Here is a 17,230-nt window from a genome sequence, read left to right as displayed (position 1 = left end):
GTCTCATGTTGTCGATCTTAAAGGACGAGCCTTTCGTTGATTTGCGATGTCACAAATCAAGAACAAAGCTGAACTCCTCTCTCAGCTGCCGTTGACGAAGCGGCTTCAATCAAGCTTTCTCTTTTGCTCCAGCAAGAGCTCACGAGCTTGACCTTCGCGGGATCCATTCTTTAAGAGATCGGGTCTTTTAATGACGCGCTGCTAGGAAAGTGGCTGACGAGATTGCCTGTTGTCGGCGATAACGGACCGGAGCTCGGCGGGTGAGAAAGCAGCGATGGCGAGATAGAAATAATAACTTCATCTCCAAGAGTCGTAACCGATCATAGCTTCTCCTAAAGTCAGAAATAATATATTTTTTTATTATTCTTATTCCTCTCACAGATTAAGCATGTGTATGTTATTGCTATGATTATGAATCGAGATTTAATAATGAGATGAGATTGTGAAACTTATCTTTTCAAAGATGATTTCAATACTCGGCTCTTGATGAGAGTCCCATCCCCACAAAAACAAAGCTTTCATGAGATGATGAAGTTAGATATAGGATTCTCTTAAATTTGATATCTTTTGAAGAAAATTCTCCTTAGCCCCCTCCTTCTAGCGCCAATTGTTTGATCCAAAAATGGTATTTATTTTTGTGATGTTTGTTGGAATCAATCAAATAAAGAATCTAAAGATAAAACTTAGATTCTTGAGGTTTAGGAGAAATCTTAAAAGAATCAAATGAGAAATGAACATCAAAAGAGTTTATTGATTTTAGATTGTATTACATGTAGGATTACAAGTGTAAATAAATCTAATAATCCATAAACTCTTTGTAAGAAGTGTTCTAAAGAAGAAGAGATCCCCTGTTGGAAGTAAACTAGAAGTTAACTTGGAGACCAAGCAACACTAATAATGTTAAGTGTAGGAGAAAAGGAAAACTTCCATTGTTGTGTTTAGGAAGTTTGAGATCTATATAAAGAGATATTGAGTTGTTATATCTCTTATATAAAGAGATATTGAGTTGTTATATCTCTTATATAAACTCTCTCAAAACTTGGAAGGATCTATATAAAGAGATATTGAGTTGTTATATCTCTTATGAGTTTGTGAGAGATCTTTGTGAGAGCTTAAGTTTTGAGAGAGTTTTACTTAAGCTAATAATAAGAAGTTGAGCTGTTCTTATTAAGATCTTTGAGTTGATACATCGAGGTTAAAACAATATTTGGTATCAGAGCAAACCATGGGAGAAATCACAACAACCTCGACTTCGCTGATGAAAAAAGAAGGAGGATCCTCGTCCATTAGTTGTCCGATGCTTACCTCGAGCAATTACACTGTGTGGGCAATCCGGATGAAAATTCTTCTCAAAGTACATAAAGCTTGGGATGTGATCGAGAAAGAATCAGATGAGTTAGACAAGAACGACATGGCTGTTGCACTGATCTTTCAATCTATTCCTGAAGCACTTATACTACAAGTTGGTGATTTAGATAATGCGAAAAAGGTGTGGGAAGCAATCAAGGCGAGACATATGGGAGCGGACAGAGTGAAAGAAGCAAGACTTCAAACATTAATGGCAGAGTTTGATCGCTTGAAGATGAAAGAAAGTGATACGATTGATAGCTTTGTAGGAAAACTATCAGAAATAGCATCAAAATCATCTGCTTTAGGCGAAAACATTGAGGAGAAGAAGTTGGTGAAAAAATTTCTTTCATCTCTCCCGCGCAAGAAGTATATACATATAGTTGCCTCCCTAGAGCAAGTTCTAGATCTTAAAACCACAAGTTTTGAAGATATAATAGGTCGACTAAAAGCTTATGAAGAAAGAGTTTGCGAAGAAGAAGAAGATGAAGCTCAAGATAACCAAAGCAAATTGCTTTATGCGAATAATGAGACGCCACAGTCGCAACCAGGACGAGAGTATCGTGACTATCAAGGAGATTACAGAAACAGAGGTCGAGGAGGACGTTTCTATGGCAGAGGAGGACGAGGACGTGGTAGATGGTCTAGAGACGTAGACATGAGCAAGATGGTATGTTTCCGGTGTGACAAACTTGGGCACTTTGCATCAAGTTGCCCAGACAGATTGTTGAAACTACAAGAGACTTATGAGAATAAGGAAGATGAGACACGAGAAGCAGATGCTTTGATGATGCATGAGATCGTGTATCTAAACGAAGGGAGTATAAAACCTAAAGAGTTTGAAGTATGTACGAATGGAGATAACATATGGTACCTAGACAACGGAGCAAGCAATCATATGACTGGAAATCGTAACTACTTTCAAACTCTTGATGAAACCATCACAGGGAAAGTAAGATTCGGAGATGACTCACGCATTGATATTAAAGGGAAAGGATCGATCAAGTTTAGCTGCAAGAATGGAGATAACAAGACATTATCCGATGTATATTTCATCCCGGAGTTGAGAAGTAACATTATAAGCCTTGGTCAGGCAACTGAGTCAGGTTGTGATGTTAGGATGAAAGAAGAATACCTTACTCTTCATGATAAGGATGGAAACTTGATTACCAGAGCTAAGAGAGCAAGGAATCGTTTATACAAAGTTATAATGGAATGCGTCGAGTCGAAGTGTCTTCAACTCATGAGTATGGATGATGCAACAACATGGCATGCACGGCTCGGTCATATCGGATCAGAATCATTGAAAACAATGATAAGGAAAGAGCTGGTTATTGGATTACCTAAGATGACAGTCGATAGAGAAACATGTGCATCATGTTTGATTGCCAAGCAAGCAAGGCGTCCGTTCCCGCAAGCAACTTCGTATCGAGCTGATCAGGTGTTGGAGCTAGTACATGGAGACCTTTGTGGTCCAATTTCTCCGTCTACAGCAGCACGAAACAGATACATCTTTGTCATTATCGATGACCATTCGCGATACATGTGGTCTATTCTACTAAAAGATAAAGGAGAGGCGTTTACAAAGTTCAAAAACTTTAAAACACTTGTAGAACTGGAGACAAAGATGAAGATCAAGTGTTTCAGAACCGATCGAGGTGGAGAGTTTACATCTACAGAGTTTAACAAGTTCTGCGAAGAGAATGGAATATTGAGGCACTTGACTGCTCCATACTCTCCGCAGCAGAACGGAGTCGTGGAGAGAAGAAACCGGACGCTTATGGAGATGACACGGAGTCTTCTAAAGCACATGTCTATGCCAAATCATCTTTGGGGAGAGGCTGTGCGTCATGCTACATATCTAATCAACAGGGTCGCCACTCGAGTATTGGTGTCTCAGACTCCATATGAAGTTTTTAAAGGGAAGAAACCGAAGATAGATCACTTACGCGTCTTTGGATGTGTTTGTTACGCAAAAGTTGATACTCCATACGTAAAAAAACTCGACGACAGGTCCAGAACCTTAGTACATCTGGGAACTGAACCAGCATCAAAAGCTTACAGGCTTTATGATCCTAAGAACCGACGGATAGTAGTGAGCAGAGATGTACACTTCGATGAGACAAAATTATGGGAATGGAAGTCATCCGGATCTGAGACACGAGAAGATCAACCCGGAACTTTCAGAATTACAATAGGAAACTATGGAAACAGAGGAGTTCGAGAATCAGAGATAGAGGAAACAGATCAAGATGACAGTGGTGAGATAATCGAAGAGCAAGAGGAAGGACCATCTGTTGAGATAAGCGATGGATCAGATGATATACAGGAAGAAGTTGTTCCTTTAAGAAGATCAACACGGGTTCACAAGCCACCAAGTTACTTGGAAGACTATGTGTATTTAGCTGAAGTAGAAGGAGAACGTTTGTTGCTCTTGCTTAATGATGAGCCATGGGATTTTAACAGTGCTATAGAAGAGAAAGTGTGGAGAGATGCTTGTGATGAAGAAATTACTGCGATCGTCAAGAACAAGACATGGCATCTCGTAGACTTGCCTCCTGGTGCTAAAGCGATTGGATTAAAATGGATATTCAAGATCAAACGCAACGCCGATGGAAGCATAAACAAGCACAAGTCGAGACTTGTTGCAAAGGGATATATACAGAGACATGGTATTGACTTTGAGGAAGTGTTTGCTCCAGTTGCTCGTATTGAAACAATAAGATTCATCATCGCCTTGGCTGCGTCGCATGCATGGGAAATACATCACTTAGATGTCAAGACAGCTTTTCTCAATGGTGATTTAAAGGAGGACGTCTATGTTAAGCAGCCGGAAGGATTCATAGTAAAGGGGAGTGAGCACAAGGTATACAAACTTGACAAGGCTTTGTATGGTTTAAAGCAGGCTCCGAGAGCATGGAATGAAAAATTAAACAAAGCACTTGGCGAGATGAGCTTTGTGAAGTGTTCTAAAGAACATTCATTGTATCGAAAGCAACAAAGGGGGCACATTCTATTGGTGGCAGTATATGTGGATGATCTTCTTGTGACAGGATCAAATATCGACATGATAGTTGAGTTCAAGCGAGGAATGTCAGCACGGTTTGAGATGAGTGATTTGGGTTTGCTTACCTATTATCTAGGCATTGAGGTGGTTCAGTGTGAGGAAGGCATAAAACTTGTGCAAGAGAGATATGCAAAGAAAATATTGGAGGATTCAGGTATGAACGGATGCAATGCTGTTCATACACCAATGGAGTCAGGGTTAAAACTTTCTATGGCACCAAACGAGGAAGCAGTTGACGAGACAGAATACAGAAGACAGATTGGTTGCCTTCGCTATTTGATTCACACACGACCTGATCTATCATATTGTGTAGGTGTGTTAAGTAGATATATGCACCAACCGAAGGTTTCTCATGCAGCAGCACTGAAACAAGTACTTAGGTACTTGAGAGGAACACTATCGTATGGGCTCATGTTTAAACGAACTGATAGAAGAGAACTTGTGGGATATGTCGATAGTGGGCATAACATTGATGAAGACGATGGGAGGAGCACCACCGGACATATCTTCTATCTGAATGATTGTCCGATATCATGGAGTTCAATGAAGCAAGAAACAGTAGCGTTGTCGACTTGTGAAGCAGAATTCATGGCAGCCACCGAAGCGGCCAAGCAAGCAATATGGCTACAAGAACTTCTTGAAGAAGTTACAGAGACACCGTATGCAAAGACGACCATATACATTGATAATAAGTCAGCAATCGCTCTTACAAAGAACCCTGTTTTTCATGGACGAAGTAAACACATACACAAGCGATATCACTTCATAAGAGAGTGTGTTGAGAACAACCAGATCGAGGTTCATCATGTACCTGGCACCGAACAGAAAGCTGATATATTGACTAAAGCACTTGGAAGGATCAAGTTTAAAGAAATGAGAGAACTCATTGGAGTACACGAAGAGAACTTCAAGTTTAAAGGGGAGATTGTTGGAAGTAAACTAGAAGTTAACTTGGAGACCAAGCAACACTAATAATGTTAAGTGTAGGAGAAAAGGAAAACTTCCATTGTTGTGTTTAGGAAGTTTGAGATCTATATAAAGAGATATTGAGTTGTTATATCTCTTATGAGTTTGTGAGAGATCTTTGTGAGAGCTTAAGTTTTGAGAGAGTTTTACTTAAGCTAATAATAAGAAGTTGAGCTGTTCTTATTAAGATCTTTGAGTTGATACATCGAGGTTAAAACAATATCCCCCTCTCATAAGGAAATAGTTCCTTATTTATAGAAGAGAGATATAGGGTTTCATAACAAAGTGGGCCTAGTTCATTGTCTTAATGGGCCTTGAGGGAAGATGTAAATCCACCCCCAACAATGCTCTTCTCGAGTTCAAAAACGAGTTTCATTCAGATGCAGCGTTGCATTCATGGAACAAGAGTAGAGATTGCTGTTCTTGGAGAGGTGTCACGTGCGATGCTAAATCTGGAAAGGTGAATTCGCTTTACCTTGATACCATCTCTTTAAACAACTCTTTGAAACCAAATAGTGGTCTCTTCAAACTTCATCATCTTCATAACCTATCCCTTAGAAACTGTAGTCTCCATGGGGAAATTCCTTCTTCATTAGGAAACTTTTTACACCTCACACTTCTTGACCTTTCCCATAATAATTTATTAGGTCAAATTCCACTTTCAATAGGGAACCTTTCTAGTCTCATAGTTCTTGATCTTTGGGGTAACAATTTAGTAGGTCAAGTTCCAGTTTCACTAAGAAACCTAACCCAACTAAGATACTTGATCCTCTCCCACAACAAACTAAGTGGCAATATTCCTGTTTCATTTGCCAATTTAACAAAGCTATGTGAACTATATCTTCAAAACAATTCCTTGGGCTCCACGCTTCCTGACATGAGTGGATTACACAATTTAGAGTACTTTGATGCGAGTGAAAACTCATTTATTGGACCTTTTCCCACATCTTTATTCACAATACCTTCTCTAATATCTGTTAACTTGGAGAGAAACCATTTTAAAGGAGCTATCAAGTTTAGGAATATGTCTTCATCATCTAGGTTTAAGTTTCTAAACTTTGCTCAAAACAACTTAGATGGTCCAATCCCGGAACTGATATCTCAATGCCATAACCTAGAAGAGTTACATCTTAGTTACAACAATCTCAATGGGTCAATACCAAAGTCTCTATCAAAGCTATTTAAACTCGAATACTTTTGCCTTACCAACAACAACATGGAAGGGGAAGTACCAAGTTGGATAAGGAGATTGACTATGGTGGCATTTTCTAACAACTCTTTCAACAGTTTTGGACCATCATCACAAGTTCTAGATAAAACACAAGTCAAGTGGTTGGATCTTAGCTCAAATGCTCTCCAAGGACCGTTGCCTCATTGGATCTGCATGCTTACATCAGTAGAGATCTTGATCTTGTCCAACAATCTACTCAACGGCTCAATCCCTCCATGTTTAAAGAACTCCACAACTTCTCTTACAGATTTGGTTCTACGTAACAATAGCTTCAGTGGGACACTTCCAGATATATTTAGTAACGCCACCAAGTTAATATCACTTGACGTCAGCCGCAACCAGCTAGAAGGAGAGCTTCCAAAGTCCTTGATCCATTGCACTCGTCTTCAGCTTCTGAACGTGAGAAGCAACAGAATCAAAGACACGTTTCCGTTTTGGTTGGGATCTTTGCCGTCATTACATGTACTCATCCTCAGATCAAACAAGTTTCACGGACCGCACGTGTCTACAAAGTTCCAAAGCTTAAGAGTCATCGACGTCTCGCATAATGACTTCACTGGTACGTTACCAACTTTCTACTTCTCCGAGTGGCTTGAGATGACCACGGTGGGGGTTGAAGACGACAGCTTCATGATCTCTGACGTTCCTTACATGGGGAAGGTGCTTAACGCTACCGCCTCGTACATTAGCTCAATGGAGATAGTTAATAAAGGAGTGGAGATGGAGTTTAAGAGGATCAACCAAGACTACAAGACCTTAGACTTCTCCGGAAACAGATTCTGCGGGAACATCCCTGAGTCTATTGGACTGTTGAAGGAGCTGCGCCATCTCAACTTGTCGGGAAACGCGTTCACAGGCAACATACCACAGTCTTTGGGAGATTTGACAAAGCTCGAGTCGTTAGACTTGTCCAAGAATCAGTTGTCTGGTCAAATCCCTCAAAATCTTGGTGGTCTCTCGTTTGTGTCGACAATGAACTTCTCGCATAATCTTCTTGAAGGACCGGTGCCGAGAAGCACACAGTTTCAAGGCCAGAGTTGCTCTTCGTTCATGGACAACCTTAAACTATACGGTCTTGAAGACATATGTGGAGAAACTCACGTGAAGAATCCTGTATTAGAAGTGCCAGCAGAGAAGGAAGAGCAAGTGGTTAACTGGATAGCAGCGGTAATAGCTTATGGACCTGGTGTTTTCTGTGGATTTGTGATTGGACATATCTTGACTTCACGCAAACATAAAATTGTAGTAACCAAAAGTGTTTGTTAAAGACCTTCTCTTGTAGTTTTCTTACATGTACTGTCAAATTACGTTCACAAGCAGAGGCTATATATGATGTTATGGCTGAACTGTTTCCTGTTATGGTAATGAAGGTTACTACAGCCTACAGAGCTTATAAGAATCCAATTCCAGAGGGTATAAAATTTTATTTTGGTAGCCGAAGATAAATGAAAAGAGGCTTATTGTTTTTATTTGGACAAATCTACTAAAAACACCATAAACAAGTTTTTATGAACAAAATAACACACAACGAATAAAATGACCAAAATAAATTTTATTAAAATAAAAAACTAGTTACCATTAACAAATAATACATTTAACAAAATTAAATATTTGAACAATTATTGTTTAAAAAAATTATATTCTAAATTCTAAATCTTAAACCTTAATCTTCAAACCTTAAACCTTTTTGTCAAAAAAAAACTAAACCCTAAATTTTACATTAATTAACCCAAAGATATATGTAAACTTATTTTTATCATTTTCCTATGTTGTGTTATTTTATGATAAAAACTATATTTCAATTTTATTTCAGTAGCTGAAGACCCTCTAAACGAGACAGAGGGTTATTGTGACGTCTCTTTCTCTTTATGATCCCCGCTTGATATCTTGGACATGTGTCTGGTCATCAGTTAACGCCTCTAAAAAGTCTCAAAACTCTTCCGAGGACAGAGAAGGGTAAGAGAGACGCAATGGAATGCTTCCGTGTATCCCCTCCGATTCCAAAACTCTCTTTCTTCTCCAACTCAAGAAACTCAACTTCTCAACGATTCATCATCCCCAGTTGCAGAGAGAGAAGAAACAGAGATGAACCACTCTCCACCTCTTCACCATACTCCATACTCGGCGTGGAGCCAAACTGCTCATCTCTCGAGCTAAAAGCAGCTTTTCGCGCCAAAGTATGAATCCAAGATTCAAATCTCTTTGCTTTTCCTTTTTTCATGTGTTGACTTACTTTGAGCTTTTGTGAAAGGTGAAACAATACCATCCTGATGTAAACAGAGAAGGAAGCAGCTCTGATGTTATGATCCGTCGCATAATCCAAGCTTACGAGGTACTAACAAACACTAGCAGAGCAGAGATCATTGAAGGGTACACACTCACTCATTCATAATACACTCTCTTAATACAAAAAAAAAACAGAATAAACCAAGTAATGTGTTTTTTTTTCCTGTACTAGAGAATGTTTGGACCCTTTTGATAATCCAGAGTGTGAGGCGCTTGATGTGTTTGTGAACGAGGTCCTCTGCTTCGGAAAAAGTACAGAACTTTCCTGTGGATTGAGCTTTTTTTTTTTTTGCTCTGTTTCTTCTTGAACATGTGTTTCTGTCTTATTGTAGGATGTTCGTACCCATGTTTTAAGACAGCATCTCATGTCTTTTCATGTGATTCAACTGGAACAGCTAGAGCAATGTCTCAAGGTGTGTATCCTTCTTTTGTTTCCTTTGTATTCGCCTTCTACTTATAGCTTCTAATAGTGTATATGTGACTAGGGCGTGGAGAAGATTACCGGGTACAATCTGCAGTTAACCAGTGTCCTAGAAGTTGCATACATTATGTCACACCTTCTCAGAGAATTATTCTAGAAGAGTTACTAGACAGGTATCTGATTCATTCTCTCTATCGTCCCTCTTGAGATATTCTATGTGCTTGTGAATGTTCACTAACAAAGTCACATATCGTTCATATTTCCACAGTGTTTTGGACAAACCTTATGATTGTTCCGCGGAGGCAGAGTTGCTCTATGCTCTTATAGTCAAAGCTCAGTTTGAGAACAACCGGTACAGGAAACCAAAGAAGAAACAACCTGAATCTTCAAGCAAACATGTAGACTGGCTCTGAAGCTAGAGTTAATCCGAATTAGTAATTATATCTTCTTTAGCAAAATGCATTCTTGACATGAATGAATCTGTAACAGCTCCTTCCAACTGGAAAATGAAAACAAAAGCTATCAAAATTTGTATACAATAAGAAGTGTTACCAATACTATCTCATTGAAAAGCTGAAATCTATACCTACATGGTGCCCAGACACAGGCCTAAACCGAAGCCCAGGCCCAATATGTCGCTTTAATTTTAGACCTAAGTCTTATAAAGTGAAAGTTATATATACATCAGCTATATGCTGATACTGTAGTTATAGCCACTAAATTATTTGGCCTTTTTAAAGTAGCCGTTACGTGTAAAATAGACCGTTGAACGAAAATTAAATTAAATAATAAAAGTAAACGAAAGATCCGTTACGAAAGTAAACTCTTTTATCCGCTCTCCTCTCTCTCATTTCCCGTGTCTGTCTGACTTTACGTTCCGACAATCACCAGTATCAGACAGAAGCAGAGTTCGAAGCTGAGAGATTCTTTTTCCTGTCTGAATGTTAAAAAAGTCTAGAAAGAGAGAGAGAGAGAGAGATAGACAGATCTGGGTTTCTAGAAGCCAAAGAGAGAATCCAAGTCAAAGAGTATAGGAAGATGGTTGCAAGAACCCCACAAAAGCAGAGGAGAGTGGCGATGGTGGCGCTTCCTCCTCTCAACTCAGAACTTCTCAAGGAAACAATCAACAAGGTATCTTCTTCATCTTGGTCCAGTTAAATAGACATGATTAGAATAAAGTTTACGACTTTGTCCCCTTTTAATTTAATTCTTACCAAATTTTGCAAACGCTCCTTCCCATTATAGCTTGAAACTTTACTTAATTAGTACACTAATTGAAACCCACTGCTAATAAAATTGTCTGTGGGCCCCAAGTTCTATCTTTTAACTGATTATAAGTAGTGTGTTTTCAGTTGAATTGATTTGCTGTATTGCAAAATGATCTTATGTTAGTTTCCATTGATCAGATCTTGTTGGTCCATTTTCTCTATTAATAACATTGGAGGGCCTTTTGGCTGATTTTGTCAATTTTGGTGAATGATATGGTGAAAGGTTGATAAATGTATGGAAAGACTGCAAGAGCTGCAGTATACAATAGCAGGAGGAACCAAAGTTGTCTCTGGTGTGAACCTTAGCCCTAGAAGCACTAGAATTTATTTGAAGACTAGCCTTAGATGCAAGCAAGAAACCTTAAGGTAAACATCCAGGAAAAAAAAAAAAAACTCAAACCCTTTTTACTTTTTATAGAAACATCTATGTTGATCCAAACACAGAAACTTCATTTATCTCCCTTATTATTCATTTTTGTTGTAGGATCAAGAATGCTACTAACAAGAAATCTCCATTAGGGAAGTTTCCAGCTTCCTCACCAGGTAAAATCTCTATTCCCTCTCTCACACACACATTCATTAGGCAAAGGTACTTGTGTGTGTTGGAGAATTTTGATTAAAAGATGCTTCAGTACCAAGGTCACAATTATTGTAATAAATGATTTTTTCTGAATTAATTTAGTATTCATTAAAAAAAAAGAATTTTGATTAAACTTCTCTTATTTGATGGATTCTTGGATCTAAAGTTTCTGTATTTCAGTAATGTATAATGTATTTGCCAATGCAGGAGACTGGAGGAAAATGTCACTACCAGCAATGCTACTAGGAGAGACAGTAAACGAAATCTTACAAGCCTCACAGGTCACTAGAGACATTGTAGACGCCCTTGCACCAAAGAAGAGTAGAAAGTCAGAAGAAGACGGTTGCCCGAAGACACCTGAGACTCAACAGAAATCACTGGAACCAAACCCTAAAACTGTCAGCAGTAATATCAAAGCGAGAAGGAAGAAAGAGAAGCAGAAGAACAAACGTTCAGAACCAACTTCTCCTGCTTCTATACATAAGGCTCGTTCAAGGATTGTGTTCAAGATTGTCTCTCCACAGACAAAACCAGAGAAGAAGGCTCAAGTAAAAGGGGATGGTGAGAATAGTTTTAGGCATTTGGCTAATAGGGTTTCGCCAAAGCACAAACCTTGGGTTAAAAAGGCTGTTCTTTTCCCTAACCCTTTGTTTATCTCCGGTTCCTCTACACAACAAGCTAAGTTCAGTAGAACTATGTCTCCTGTCATAGCCAGAAGTAATAAAGAGACGCCACAGAAGTTCTTGATCAGGTCTCCAACTTCCACATCAGCATCAAAGTTTCAGGTTAAGATCAAGAGCCCACCTAAAGTTTCAGTTTCTCCTAACAGAAGCAGAAGTAACTTGGCTCGCAAGTCACCAACAAGAAGTGTAACCTTGGAAAAGAAGTCTCCGAGGCTATCTGCAGCTGCAAAGCTGAGAAGATCATTCACTCCTACGAGAAATGGAAGTAACGTGGCTCGCAAGTCATCTGTTTCTCCAAAGAGAGTCACACTTCAAGCATTTATATCTCCATCAAGAAATGGTGGTAACGTGGGCAAGAAGTCACCAAAGCCTTCGATTTCTCCGACTAGGCTGGGCAAGAAGACGCAGAAGCTATCAACTGCGGCAAAGCTCAAGAGGTCATTTTCGCCATCAAGGCTAGCGATGAGGCTGGTGTCTCCATTGAAGAGCAGGAAAAGTGTTGGGAACTGTGATGATGATGGAGTGGGGATGATGGTGAGTGGCTTGAAACAGCGTCCGGTTATAGTTCCTAAGAGGTTCTCGATGGGGAGAATCTAATAAGAGAGAGACTTTGTAATGAAATAAGATACCTTTTTAGTACAAATAAACTTTTTTTCTTTTATCAGTTGATCAAATAGCAAGTATTGAAGACTTTTATATCTTTTATCAGTTGATTAAATAGTAAGTATTGAAGAAAGAAGAACTCTAATAAGAGTTTTGGAGTGTGATTGGTTACATAGGGGTGTAAAAGTTGGGAAAATAAAGTAGAAATATGAGGTATGAAAATTAATAAATCTAGAGTGAACTTTTTCATTTCATAAAAGGTTTAAAGAAGATTTACTCTATTTTTACTATTTTTCTCACTTTTTAGAATAAATTAACTGAAACAATTTTTTATTCAATTGCCTGAAATCAGTGTAAATGAGATGACATAAAATAAATTTTCAACTATTTTATTTTATTTTAAATATGTCATACAGGCACACCTTTAGTGTGTGAAGAAGTATAGACGAAAAAATCAATCAAGTGTGTGGTATTAGAAAGAAAAAAACAAAAAAGCTTGCAATAATATAATTAGTATTGCTTAATCACTATGTTTAAAGTCCTTTATTACTAATTTTAACTAGTTTAATAATATAATTCTATCACAAGTTGGAAAAATGTTGAACTAACTTTCCATGCAACTTTGTCTAAAGTTTGGCTACCAATTAGGCAATTGCTTCATTTTGCTTTTTTAAGTTATCACTTCTCGGTTTATCTCTTGCCTTTTTCATGACACATAAAAGCAATGAAGATGAAATTTGATTAATACTTTCATCCTAATTTTCAATTTGGTATGTTCTTCCTTCTTTAAATAACTTTAGGTCTCTAATTGTGTAAACATGCCTCTTGGAGTTTCTTGCAAGTTCAAATGTCCCAAACAAAATGATTTTGTTCAGATAGATTCAATCTCCTAGTGAGAAAATAAGAAAGCAAACCTTAACATATATTTGGCTCGAGCCTTACTACTATGTACGTATGCATGTTTCAACTTGAGTTTTAGGATTCAGACGTAGATTGACCAAACCAGGCTGTGATTAATCCTCCAAAACAAAACAATCACGGGTCCCACTCCCACAAAAAAAAACCTACATACACAATAATACACACGTAACTTTCTCTCAAAGCAAAGAATCTAAAGTTGCAAAACTTTTAAAAGAAAGCATTCAACTTTGCTTCTCCCACTCCACTTACATTCCCTGTGCTAACCTCAAGACAAGAACAACCATAGAGTTTTCAAAAGCATTCTCAGTTCGGTTTCAACACAAAAATGGAAACTTCTAGCAACTCCACCAACTCATCGCTCTTCCAATGGTTAGGTCTTATAGAAGACTACGACCAGCCTTCTACTTCCACCCTTCCTCCTGTCATCACCCTTCTCTCCTCAGTTCTTACGAAGATGATTCAAAAGAACGAAAAGCCATTCCACACAAGACGCAACAAGTTCAGGGACGAAGAGATCACTATGTTCCATGGCTCAAGAGCACCGTCGATGAACATCCAACGTTACACAGAGAGAGTCCACAGGTACGCTCGGTGTAGCCCTGCTTGCTTCGTTGCAGCTTTTGTTTACATCGTTAGGTATCTAGAAAGACCAGGGGCTACAAGTATGACTCGTCGTCTCACATCACTTAACGTTCATCGCCTTCTCATCACCAGTATCTTGGTCGCAGCAAAATTCTTGGATCGCAAGTTAGTATCTTCTTAACTAGACCTAAAATTTTCCTAGTCTATTTGCTTATAATTCGAGCTTGTTATCTTGTTTTTTTATGGAGTTTAGGTGTTATAATAATGCTTATTATGCGAAAATTGGAGGAGTTAGCACTGAAGAGATGAATAGGCTGGAGAGAACGTTCTTGTTCGATCTTGATTTCAGATTAAATATTACAGCGGAGATGTTTGAGAAACACTGTCTCATGTTGCAGAGACAAACGGTACCTTGTGGTTCAGGAAGACTTAGAACCGCTCTTGAAGAGATGACTTGTGGCTGCCAAGCGATCTAACAAAGCCCATAAGATTTGCTTAGTTCTTCTTTTCTTCTCTACCACGTTTTTATACTAATGTATTTTCTCATGATTATTTGAAGAAATAGATCAATGTAAACTAGTTAAGCTTACAATCAAAACATGTCTTTTCTTGATATCGAATCCATTGAGAAACATGGCGATAAAAAAATTAAACTTGGGCTACTAAATGTTGGTCTGAGTCATATCCTTCAATTTATTGTTGGGCCAAACCTGACCCAAAGATCATTAGCAAATGCTATTATTGTATAACGGATATATGAACAACACATTTTGCATAACTACAAAAATTATTTTTATACTATATATAATAAAGCTTCTTCCACGGTATTGCTCTTGCGTTTATGACGGCTATGGGTGGGGACTATCGACTGTTACGCATATGAACACGGTGGATAAATGTAATGCCGTATTAGAAAATCATGCGTTGAATACGGCGTGACACATTCGAAAACAATGATAGTTTCAGGACGTTAACTATAAGCTCGTAAATTTAAACAGAACGCGTGACATTAGAAAAGTATATATTCCACCAAACTCTAACCATATTATTTAAATATTAAATTCATCCTTTTTACCTATCTTTATAGTTTATTCACAAGATTTGTCGTTTAAAACTTTCGCTTTTTTTGCACTTTTCTCCGTGATTCTGCTCTGTTCTGTTCAAGAACCTTCCTCATCTCCCCGTCTATCTCAATATTTTCAAATATACAATCTCTTTAAAAAAAAAACATCCCTTGAAACCTCAGTTTGCATATTCTTCTTGTCAGTGGCTACGATTGGCTGGATTCTATTTATCTGACATTTTTCTAATTAGCCTTTTTGGATTCTCTCTTTGCTTTGCTTCAAAGCTTTCTCCCAAAAAACACCCTAATAATCCGTGATTAGAGCGATTTATCGTCATTTTGTTTTAATATTCAGGGGTTATTATTTGGCAAAACAAAAATCAGAAATTAAAGTACGGTAGGTCAAAATTGTTTCTCTCGTCTAGGGTTTTATCCCTTCTGATTATTAGCCTATTTAGACCTAGAAAAGATTCGATTTTTGTTTAATCCCGATCATTAAGAGATTCAAAATCGATCATGCATGTTAATATGTTATGTTCTGGGACCGACCCAAATTTTGAATAAAGTTTCAATCTTTTAGGGTTCTTATCTCTGCAACGCATGAAGCTCTGTTTACTCTGTTTTAAAGCTCTGTTTTGTTTTTTGATTCATGCAGGTTTCTAACGTTGTCGACTCAGACCAAGATTTTGATGTTGGAGAAGAAGCTGAATCTGAAGTAATTGACAATGACTTCTCCGTTTAGTTCCAAGAATCTAAGACTCTTTTCAAAATCCATCACTTGCAAATGCCTTGTTCTTGTTGGCATTGCTCTGTTCTACAAAGCTCTGTTTCTCACTTACTCTCCCAGTAGCTTCTTGTTTCGAGCCCGTTACATGTCAGACTCCTCCTCCTCAACAGCTGGAGTCAGAACCCACAAGTTCCTCGAGGTTCCTCAGATCGTATGGGGACTAAACAACCAGAAGATAGCTTTCGCAAGAGCTTGCTTGACCGCAAGAACCATGAACAGAACGCTTCTAATGCCTAGCCTAAGCGCTTCCTTGTTCTACAAGGAAGTAGACAAGCTCCGTCCCATCCCCTTCGATAAAGTCTTCCAGTTCCAAAGATTCAACTCTCTCTGCAAAGGGTTCGTGCGGCTCGCTCGGTTCTCCGACGTTAGAAACACAACACATTCGTTTGACCTAGAGAAAGGCAGTGGAAGGAGGTGGACAGTGGAGAGAGACTTGCAACAGCTGAAACAGTCCGCAACTAATGAGTTTGAAGTGGTCCGTGTCGTAGGAAAGAACCCTTTCTTGTGGCATGATCACTGGCCTGTTAAGGACTATGCTAAGGTCTTTGAGTGTATGGTTGTGGTTGATGAGATCTCGAGAGAAGCAGATAAAGTGGTGACGAGAATCAGACAAGGAGGGGGAGATAATAGAATCAGGACGGGTCTTGTCCCTTTTGTTGCGGTTCACATGAGGATAGAGATAGATTGGATGATACATTGTAAGAAGCTAGAGCAAAGGCTAAAGGTTTCAGAGATTTGTAGTAGTAAAAGAGAGATCATGGAGAGAGTAGGGAACATATCTGGTTTAAAGACTCCAACAGTTCTTTACCTAGCAGTAGCTGATAGTCTCTTAGATGAAAAAGACAAAGAATCATCGGTCTTAACCGGTTGGAGAGACGGTTTAGTACCTTATGAGAAGAAGAAGCTTGGGGTTAAAGAGGAGGTTTATGGGAAATATTCTTATTTGATACAGTCTGCTATTGATTATGAGGTGTGTTTAAGAGCTGATGTGTTTGTTGGTAATAGCTTTTCGACTTTCTCTAGTCTCATTGTTCTTGAGAGGACTCAGAAGATGAGAAGGTTAGGGTTTGTGAGTTCTTGTGAAGATGGTGAGAACGAGTGGAGATCATATGCATATAATCTTGCTGGAGGATCAAAGGGAGTTCCAAGGAGATGGATGACTAATATGACTCATTCTAGTTTGGAGGCTATTAGCTATGGCTCTAGTTCTGTTTCTTGTTCAAGTGAGTGAAGTTGTGAAACTTTAGAGTTAGGTTTTGGTCTTTTTAACAATTCTTTTATTTTTTTTGTGGTACAAAGTTGTGTAGTTACGTCTTAGATCTTTCTTTAATTCTGACTTCTACTGGTAATTATTGAGAGTAAACAAAATGAAATTTATAGAAAACAATCCTTTAATTCTTAAACAAGGCATCCATGAACAAATAA

General features: G+C 38.4%; 5 protein-coding genes across 5 annotated transcripts; all 5 read left to right on the top strand.

Annotated features, from left to right (window-relative positions):
- The first annotated feature begins 5,687 nt into the window (after positions 1-5,687).
- On the top strand, positions 5,688-7,877 carry LOC106435752 (receptor-like protein 31). The gene has a single exon (XM_013876677.3). It carries the CDS (start codon positions 5,688-5,690, stop codon positions 7,875-7,877), a length of 2,190 nt encoding a protein of 729 aa, XP_013732131.3.
- A 628-nt stretch (positions 7,878-8,505) lies between these two features.
- LOC106409126 (chaperone protein dnaJ C76, chloroplastic-like) lies at positions 8,506-9,878 on the top strand. The gene is made up of 6 exons (XM_048745725.1): positions 8,506-8,788; positions 8,863-8,981; positions 9,070-9,149; positions 9,230-9,310; positions 9,383-9,491; positions 9,587-9,878. The coding sequence occupies exons 1-6, from the start codon at positions 8,582-8,584 to the stop codon at positions 9,729-9,731; spliced, it is 741 nt and encodes a 246-aa protein (XP_048601682.1). The 5' UTR covers positions 8,506-8,581; the 3' UTR covers positions 9,732-9,878.
- Positions 9,879-10,102: 224 nt separating this feature from the next.
- Positions 10,103-12,623, top strand: LOC106409301 (microtubule-binding protein TANGLED-like). The gene is made up of 4 exons (XM_013849954.3): positions 10,103-10,449; positions 10,810-10,952; positions 11,071-11,129; positions 11,374-12,623. The coding sequence occupies exons 1-4, from the start codon at positions 10,357-10,359 to the stop codon at positions 12,444-12,446; spliced, it is 1,368 nt and encodes a 455-aa protein (XP_013705408.2). The 5' UTR covers positions 10,103-10,356; the 3' UTR covers positions 12,447-12,623.
- A 322-nt stretch (positions 12,624-12,945) lies between these two features.
- Positions 12,946-14,568, top strand: LOC111209047 (cyclin-P3-1-like). Its single transcript, XM_048745726.1, has 2 exons — positions 12,946-14,120; positions 14,209-14,568. The coding sequence occupies exons 1-2, from the start codon at positions 13,699-13,701 to the stop codon at positions 14,429-14,431; spliced, it is 645 nt and encodes a 214-aa protein (XP_048601683.1). The 5' UTR covers positions 12,946-13,698; the 3' UTR covers positions 14,432-14,568.
- Positions 14,569-14,811: 243 nt separating this feature from the next.
- LOC106436005 (O-fucosyltransferase 23-like) lies at positions 14,812-17,208 on the top strand. The gene is made up of 2 exons (XM_013876952.3): positions 14,812-15,415; positions 15,674-17,208. Exon 2 carries the CDS (start codon positions 15,744-15,746, stop codon positions 17,034-17,036), a length of 1,293 nt encoding a protein of 430 aa, XP_013732406.2. The 5' UTR covers positions 14,812-15,415; positions 15,674-15,743; the 3' UTR covers positions 17,037-17,208.
- Positions 17,209-17,230: the final 22 nt, after the last annotated feature.

This window comes from Brassica napus, chromosome C1 (assembly GCF_020379485.1).
Source record: "Brassica napus cultivar Da-Ae chromosome C1, Da-Ae, whole genome shotgun sequence".
NCBI classification, from domain to species: domain Eukaryota; kingdom Viridiplantae; phylum Streptophyta; class Magnoliopsida; order Brassicales; family Brassicaceae; genus Brassica; species Brassica napus.
The sequence above is the reverse complement of the archived record's forward strand: the minus strand, read 5'-3'. Positions and strand labels throughout refer to the sequence as shown.

Excerpts from the sequence above, each read along its gene's own strand:
- LOC106435752 (XM_013876677.3), top strand. The coding sequence starts at position 5,688 with ATGGGCCTTGAGGGAAGATGTAAATCCACCCCCAACAATGCTCTTCTC.
- LOC106409126 (XM_048745725.1), top strand. The coding sequence starts at position 8,582 with ATGGAATGCTTCCGTGTATCCCCTCCGATTCCAAAACTCTCTTTCTTC. Across the intron at positions 9,150-9,229 it reads GGTCCTCTGCTTCGGAAAAA|GATGTTCGTACCCATGTTTT; the intron begins GTACAGAACTTT and ends GTCTTATTGTAG. Across the intron at positions 9,311-9,382 it reads AGCTAGAGCAATGTCTCAAG|GGCGTGGAGAAGATTACCGG; the intron begins GTGTGTATCCTT and ends ATATGTGACTAG.
- LOC106409301 (XM_013849954.3), top strand. The coding sequence starts at position 10,357 with ATGGTTGCAAGAACCCCACAAAAGCAGAGGAGAGTGGCGATGGTGGCG. Across the intron at positions 10,953-11,070 it reads TGCAAGCAAGAAACCTTAAG|GATCAAGAATGCTACTAACA; the intron begins GTAAACATCCAG and ends TTTTTGTTGTAG. Across the intron at positions 11,130-11,373 it reads GTTTCCAGCTTCCTCACCAG|GAGACTGGAGGAAAATGTCA; the intron begins GTAAAATCTCTA and ends TTGCCAATGCAG.
- LOC111209047 (XM_048745726.1), top strand. The coding sequence starts at position 13,699 with ATGGAAACTTCTAGCAACTCCACCAACTCATCGCTCTTCCAATGGTTA. Across the intron at positions 14,121-14,208 it reads GCAAAATTCTTGGATCGCAA|GTGTTATAATAATGCTTATT; the intron begins GTTAGTATCTTC and ends TATGGAGTTTAG.
- LOC106436005 (XM_013876952.3), top strand. The coding sequence starts at position 15,744 with ATGACTTCTCCGTTTAGTTCCAAGAATCTAAGACTCTTTTCAAAATCC.